General features: G+C 43.1%; 1 protein-coding gene across 3 annotated transcripts in view; it reads right to left on the bottom strand.

Moving 5' to 3' along the window:
• Positions 1 to 1302: 1302 nt before the first annotated feature.
• Ryk (receptor like tyrosine kinase) overlaps positions 1303 to 7419 on the bottom strand; it is a 76193-nt gene continuing 70076 nt past the window's right edge. For all 3 annotated transcript variants that reach the window (XM_050139593.1, XM_050139594.1, XM_050139595.1), the window contains exons 14-15: positions 2800 to 2936; positions 1303 to 1706 (exon numbers count right to left, since the gene is read on the bottom strand). In XM_050139593.1, the coding sequence (XP_049995550.1) occupies positions 1595 to 1706; positions 2800 to 2936 (249 nt within the window). In that variant the 3' untranslated portion in view covers positions 1303 to 1594. The remainder of the gene's footprint in view (positions 1707 to 2799; positions 2937 to 7419) is intronic.

Raw genomic sequence — 7419 nt, 5'->3', positions numbered from 1 at the left:
TTGTTGACTGCCTTCTAAGATGTAGGTTATTAACAAAGCATCTCCAAGCTACAAACACATCAAAAGAAACATTTTAAAACGGAGACGTGGGGATGAAGCGCATCATGAACAGAACACCAGCACATAAGTCTGTGTGGACAAAAACATCTGCACATTAGGTTGTGTGAATAGAATACCAGCACATTAAGCTGTGTGGGCAGAACATTAGCATATTAGATTGTGTGAGGGACACTGTGCGTAGGACATCAAGGTCCTGATTGCTTGTGGGAGCTTGTACTATGGGAGCTGTTTTTCAGATATTCTGCTTATTCGTAAGACTTATTTTAATATAACAGCCCTGAGTTCTCCCTCACAGCCCAGAGAGGAAGGACAGAGGCAGGCCTCTGTAGGCCCAGGCAATTTACAGGCTCACTTGACTATCCCTTAGGTCAATGAAAACACATGCCACCTACTGGCTCTGGAGAGACGCCTCCGTGTGATACTTCACACGCCACAGAGGCCAGTAAGAGTCAGCTGCCCTCCTATAGGGGTTCTGGAACTGAGGCACACCCTCATGAGATCAAACACAACTATCTAGCGGTTGCATGTTCAAAGACTTCCAAGACACAACCACCAATCACACATTATGAGCAGTATTTGAATACCGTCGTATAAAATGAGTTCTTTAATTTTCCAAATGTTTTAAAAAACAAATTTATACTTAAGCCAGCCTTAAAGAGAAGCATAAAAATTACCAATTTAAACTAAAAACAAAAAACAACCCAAGCCCACAGCAACCGAAGCACCAGCTCTGTGTACACAAGCCCAGGTGCACGCAGAAGGAACTGTGGGCATAGAGAGGGTTCACTTTCTGGAACCGTATCATCTCCTTGCCCAGAGAGCAAAAATAAATAAGGCCACCACTGCTTCTACGACTCTGCCACAGCCTTCTTCTGGCTCACAGGAAAGCTGAGATGTGATGAATGCAGCCACTGCTTCCCTAGACAAGAGAGCAGAGCCATGTTCACTAAACAAGCAATTTTCTATGCAGGGGCACTATGGCTTTTGCTGTTGTTAAATTTTTCTCTTTACCTTTTCTTCAATTTTCCTTCTGCCAATATATTGTCTTTCCTCGTGTAAGGCAAATCGGGCATTTTTTATGCTGTTTTTCCTAAGAAAAGTACCATGTTTTGAAGACAAACCATTCCCAAAAGCAGTGACAATATTAAAACAGCTTTAAAGGTGAGTCACCTATATCACCTCAATGAAGAAAACATAAAGATAAAGCAGTTGGCACTAAGACAGCTATTCCAAATATCTGTGTCTAAACAATTTTTAAAACTGTTTATTTTTTTTTAAGAATGCACCCCTAGTCCAAAGTATCTATATTTTAAAAAAATTTTTGGCCAAAAAATTTACAAAACCCCTTCAGTTCAACCTAATAAAAGTGGTATCTAGAAAATACTCCACGTGAAGTCTGTCTTTAGAAGTTCAGGTTTGAAAGCATTCCTAAGGCACGGTGTTCTGGGAGACAGAGGTGCTTCTGCAGGCACTGCGCTACAGGCAAAGCATCTGCAACAGGCACTTTCTTCCAAGCTGTGGTCTGGGAGAGCGGTCAGACGTAGGCTCCCAGGGCGGCATGAAACTCTGTGAGGCACTGGACCAGCTGCTGAAACTTAGGCCTCTCCTCCGGGTCCAAGGCCCAGCAACAGGCCATCACAGCAAACCTGCGGAGTGACGTGGAAAGGGGGCTAGTCAGTGTCTTGCAGTCAATTCTGCGCCAGCTATGCTTTCTGCTCAAACGTGGTTGTAGAAAAGACGGGCTAGTAACAATCACTTAATCTGACTAGGAGTTAGCAGTTTTAGAACTGAAAAGAAGCTGAGTTATTTGGATTACACACATGGATTTCAGTTCTTCATGAGAATACAAAATACTTAGCAAGTGCAGAGTTTCTTGTAAATACACAGAACACAACAGCCTGTGTCATCCTGGATGCTGAGGGAAAAGAACTCAGAGGAAGAGTTAACTGAAATCAGGATTCCTGGATGAACTGGCAGAGAAACCTTCTTGGGCCTCTTAGACAACATTCATTTCTGCACTCACTTCCCAGACTCTGTCACCCCACGGCCATGATGGAGAAGATCAGCTATGTGATGGAGGCCGGAGGTCAGAAGCACCTGTCACCCGCTAGCCCAGAGCATCTTCCTGAAGCATCACTGACGCTTGGCAAGGCAAGATCACAAAGAGAAATATGTCTGTGTCTCTGTTTCTGATCTCTGGTGTGGTCTATGTACATGTCTGAGTGGTTGTATGCATGTGTGTGTGTAGGCCAGAGGACAACAGTGAGTATTATCTCTATTGTTTTCTTTTTTCAGGCAGGATATCTAACTGAGTTCATAGATGCAGCTATGAACGTTAGTCAATGAGCTTCAGGGATCTGCTTGTCTCCAGTCACCTTGTGGTACGGTCACAGACACACACTACCATACATGTCTTTTTAGTGGACCCCAAGAAAGGCTTTCCTAAGTACTGGATCTTGTTAAACATGTCTGTTTAAACAAAAGTCAGGAAACTGAAATAATATACTGTCAGTTTCCTCGCTATTATGTTAGATTCTTAGTAATTAAGATTGTGCACCATTGATACAAGATGCTAAGGCATTCAACAGTGACTGCGGTTCTCCACAGGTCTCAGTCACATCTGAAGACTCATCGCTCTCAAGGGGGAAGGCTCTGTGTGAACACAGGAACTTGTTTTCCTACTTTTATAATAATACAGTAAATGCATCAAAGCTCATGTCCAAGACCCAAAGCACTCACAGTTCATCAGGGCAGTTGATTGGCTGGGCGATTCGGTAACCATCTTTTAGGTAAGCGGCCATCTCAAAGGGGTCGATGTCCACGTAGGGCGTCTGGCCCAGCGTCATGAGCTCCCACAACGTCACTCCAAAGGCCCACTAAGAGAGGGACAGCAGCATAATAAAGGGACATTTAAAAACTGGATGCTGGTGACTACAGCAAGCTATAGGCCAAGAGAGCAGCTGAACAAACTCTTAGGATACTGTTCATAAAAGAAATCTATCACACTGGCTAGTTTCGCTGGCTGGGATAAGAAAGAACATTTTAATGAATTTATTCTTTAATATGAATATTGGTATTATTTGTTCTGAGTAATTACGTCTGTCGGAAGAAGCCATTTTTACCACTGGTTATAAATCATGCTACCCCCAAATTAATCAATCATGCTGGGAAATGGAAAACAACTTAAATGGACAGAACACCCTCGATAAGTGAAATATGTAGATTTTATAAACTGTAAGAAGTTTTGAGTTTCTGATTTGCTTATTTTGCAGAGCTAGAACTGGAACTCGGGTATAATGCAAAAAAAAAAAGCATTTGTTCTATCACTGGGGTACATCACGAGCTCTGTATTTACAACTTTCGGTTAGCAGATGGAAACACCCTGAAAAAATATCTCCCGGCTGAGTAAAAGATCAGACTTACTCAAATCAGCAGGTGAACTGTCAGTAAGAACAGAACCTACAAAGAGGTAGCAGGAGCACTGGGGGATGGACTAGGCCTTCCCCTCTCAGCTCAGCCCTGGCTGCACAGTAGTTCCTGGAGAATGTGCTGAAGACAAGCTCCAAGTGCACCCAAAGCTACTGGTATGCCGCTGGGAAGGGTTTGGGTGGGGACAGTCCCAGCCTGCTGTCACTTGTGAACACTAAACACACAACAGCTGAAACCAGGGAAAGAGAGCAATGCCTGTGTGCCCAGAGCTCAAGAATTCTCGCAGTATATTGCAAGGAGCCTCCAGTCACATTCAGTTTGCACAACAAACCTCGAGAAGCTCAGACGGGGAGCTTAGGTTCATAAGGTGAGGAAGCAGGTGAAATTTGTGGCTTTCCCAACCACACATTTCTCGGTGAGTGAGAGAAAAAGTGGGGGGGGGGGGAACACAAGGCAAATACATTCTGCAGAATCCAAGCACAGAGCACTGAACTTGAGGTTATTGCTTCTCAGTATGAATGACGTCTGGAATCATTGGGTAAAATACACGTCTGTTTGTTTTTTAAAAGTTTTTTGCAGGTTGAACATCTCTAATCCAAAATGCTCCAAAATCCAAGTTACAGAGCTGACATGACAATAAAGACATTTCTACACCATGAAGCTGTTTCATGAGCAAAGTCATTAAAAATATTACACAACATAAAACTGTGTTTAGGCTTGAGTCCTGCAATACATGTACACACACTCCAGTCTAGAAAACATCGTGACATTTTGGATGAAGGATACTCAACCTATTAGTGAGTAACAGCCACGTTTCTTAGCAGAATCTAGGAAAATAACAATGGAATGACATTAAAATTTACTCTAAAAAGTGATCTCCTCCTTTCTAGTTCTAGCTTTGGTCAGCAGACCTTCGTGTTTCTTAACGTCACATTCCTAGTTACGGGGATTAAGATTTCCACTACATCTTTTGGAGAACTGGGGTGGGAAGGTGATATAATTCAATCCACTGTACAATGCTACGAACTCTTAAGGAACAGGCAGCACTGCCTCAACATCAAAGCCAAAGGGTCCAGTCTTTCAGAATCTGCTGTCCCCTCTCACAGTGAGCAGCACAGCCATCTGACCTTGGGGTTGCTTTGACAGAGGTCATGTAAGTAAGAGGTGTAAGTAAACACTGTTCTCTATTTTGGGGGGAGGTATATGCACACTCCTCTCTCTAACCCAGACTGATCCCAGACTCCAGCAATTCTTCCCTCAGCTTCCTAAAGTGCTGGGACACCGCTCGTGATCTTGCCATTTAAGATGAAGGACATGAAGCTATTCTTTCCATTAACAATAAGGCATGGGTTGTCAGAGAGTATGCAATTGTTTTCATCTTAATGCACGAGGCTGGGACCACTGGACGATGGTCTTCTATGTGACCGATTAAAACATCAGACTGTCCTTAGCATAACAGTCAGTCAGCTGACCGACAGTAAATAAATATGAATATTCAGTGGGAAAGTAGCGCAATGAAATACACTTCCACGCTCTGCCCTGTCTGGCTGGGACCCTGGCAGACAGCCACCACGGAACTTCTGTGAGCAGCTGTGGGTGAACTTACCAGTGGACCTAGATGGCAAGGTTCTGAGCTAAAGAGAATCACAGGAGTCTAAAGTATCATTGCATTTGTTAGGTTTTGGCTTTTTTTTTTTTTTAAATCAGACATTGTATTATTGTTGTTTTTCCTTTCTTGTTTTATCCTTTTGGAGACAGATACACCAACCTAAACCCACCCCACCACTGCATTTTCAAAGTCAGCAACTTTCTTAAACTTAGAGCTGAAGACAAATTTGCCTCCGTATAAATCTTACCTTGAGGCTCACTCACATCTGATGAGATTTAGGCAAATGAGTTAAGGCTTTTAGGCTTCTTAGGAAGGAATGACAGCAATCTACCACAAGGATGTGAATTAGAAGGCCTGGTAGCAGAACATGATGTACTCACTGTGTGTGCGCCTCCGCCACACACACGTTGAACTCCTGACCCCAGTGTGATGGATTAGCAGGTGGGGCTTTGGGGGTGGAGATCTCAGGAGTGAGACTGGCACCTTATAAAGACCTCAGCAGACCCCACTGCTCCTTGGGCCATGTGAAGATGTAGCAGAAGTCTGATCCAGACCTCACACTCGATGTCCCAGGCTTCAGCACTACGAGGAACAGCCTGTGTCTTAAGAGACCCAGTCTGTTCTATCAGCCATAACCTACTCAGACACGACTTAACCTTGAAAATCAGCAATCTGTAGCTGCAAGTACAACTAAGTCCTCAGACGCTATCTAACGACTATCACAGAACAGGCTGTTCATGCCGTGTTCTCCATAAACGGATACACATGGCTTCATTGGAACATTAGGGTCTTCCAAGGGAGTATGAAGCGGAGCGGAAGAACAAGATTTCAAAGCAACCAGGAAGAGAGATGCTTAGAGCCCCATGAGATCTCGAAAGGCAGCAGCCACAGACAACACTGCCGGGGCAATTGCTCACTTCTGGAAATACTAGAACTGGTTTTTCTTTTCTTTCTCCAACCCCCCCCCCCCAACAGGGTTTCTTTGTGTGGCCCTGGCTATCCTAGAACTGGCTCTGTAGACCATGCTGGCCTTGAATTTACAGAGATCCACCTGACTCTGCCTCCCCATGTGCGCTACCACTGCCCGGCTAGTGCTCATTTTCAGGAACTATCAGGACAACTAAAGTTAGAGTAATACAACTAAACAGAATCTTAGCATCAAGAATACTAAATCTCTATTTTTTTAAACGAAGTCTAAACTCATCTTTTCATCTCTATATTGTTCGTTGTGTCTTTATGTTAATTCTCTTAATGAAAATTGGAAACTTAAATAATAGGTTCAAGATTGCTGGTGTGTAAAACCTGCAACCATGAGGGAAACAATCCTCTAAGCACTACTCTAACCTTAGTAATGGAAAACATAAAACAAAAAGCATTCTATACCTTTAAAAATAATAAGCACCTTCCAGTAACTCCAGCTTTCACCGAGATACCACCAGAGTTCCAAAGGCGGCTCTCAGTGAAAATACTGGAACCTTGAGGGTCTCCTGAGTGAGTCTGCTCAGTACATGGCAACGGCCTCTAGAACACTGGGCAAACAGGAGTAAGATGCAGATGCAAGCTCTGGATAACACAGATTTTTCCTCCTAGGGAAATGCCCACTAATGTCTACAAAGAAACAGCAAGGCACACGGGGCACATCTGATTTGCCTGTGGCGTAAAAACCGTTCAAATGCGGTAAAAGACGGCTACAAATCACACTGGTAAGATTAGCATGGGAGTCATTTCCTTGATTTGTTTTTTCCCAAGAAAATGCTTTTTAAACACAATGTAGGACCATAAAGACAAGAAAACCAACACGAAAACTCTCAACTGTGGTTTCCTGATTGCATTCACCCCTCAACTGGAGGTAGAGTCTTGACAGCTGAACTGTGTTAGCTACTAAAATTATCTAAATAATTCAAAGGAGGCATCTATCAAAAAGTATTTTTTTTTCAAATAAAGGAAAAGAAAGTCAGAGAAATCTGTGTTTGTGCCTACATTTGACGAAAATATTGAACAAGAACAATACCCAGACAGCCTTCAAAGGGCCTATGTGAAATCACATAAGATTAGAGACATTCATAATTAGCTGAATCTGGTTGTGGGTGTTTCCTAGGCTGATGGTGATACCATTAGACTCTTAACGCACCAAAATACTGAAAGTTTTCAATAAGAATTACAAAAACAAAGCCCAGTCACAATGTATTACTTTTATGACAACAGTACTAACAGGTTCAACCCTGCTTAGCTTCTGAGATCAGATGAGATCGGGCGCATTCAGGGTGGTATGGCCGTAGACAGGACCTTTTCTTTCCTTGAAAGACTCTTTAACAGTTGTG

The sequence above is a fragment of the Alexandromys fortis genome, unplaced genomic scaffold (assembly GCF_014885135.2).
Source record: "Alexandromys fortis isolate MF-2015 unplaced genomic scaffold, M_Fortis_MF-2015_v1.1 scaffold_36, whole genome shotgun sequence".
Taxonomy (NCBI): domain Eukaryota; kingdom Metazoa; phylum Chordata; class Mammalia; order Rodentia; family Cricetidae; genus Alexandromys; species Alexandromys fortis.
The sequence above is the reverse complement of the archived record's forward strand: the minus strand, read 5'-3'. Positions and strand labels throughout refer to the sequence as shown.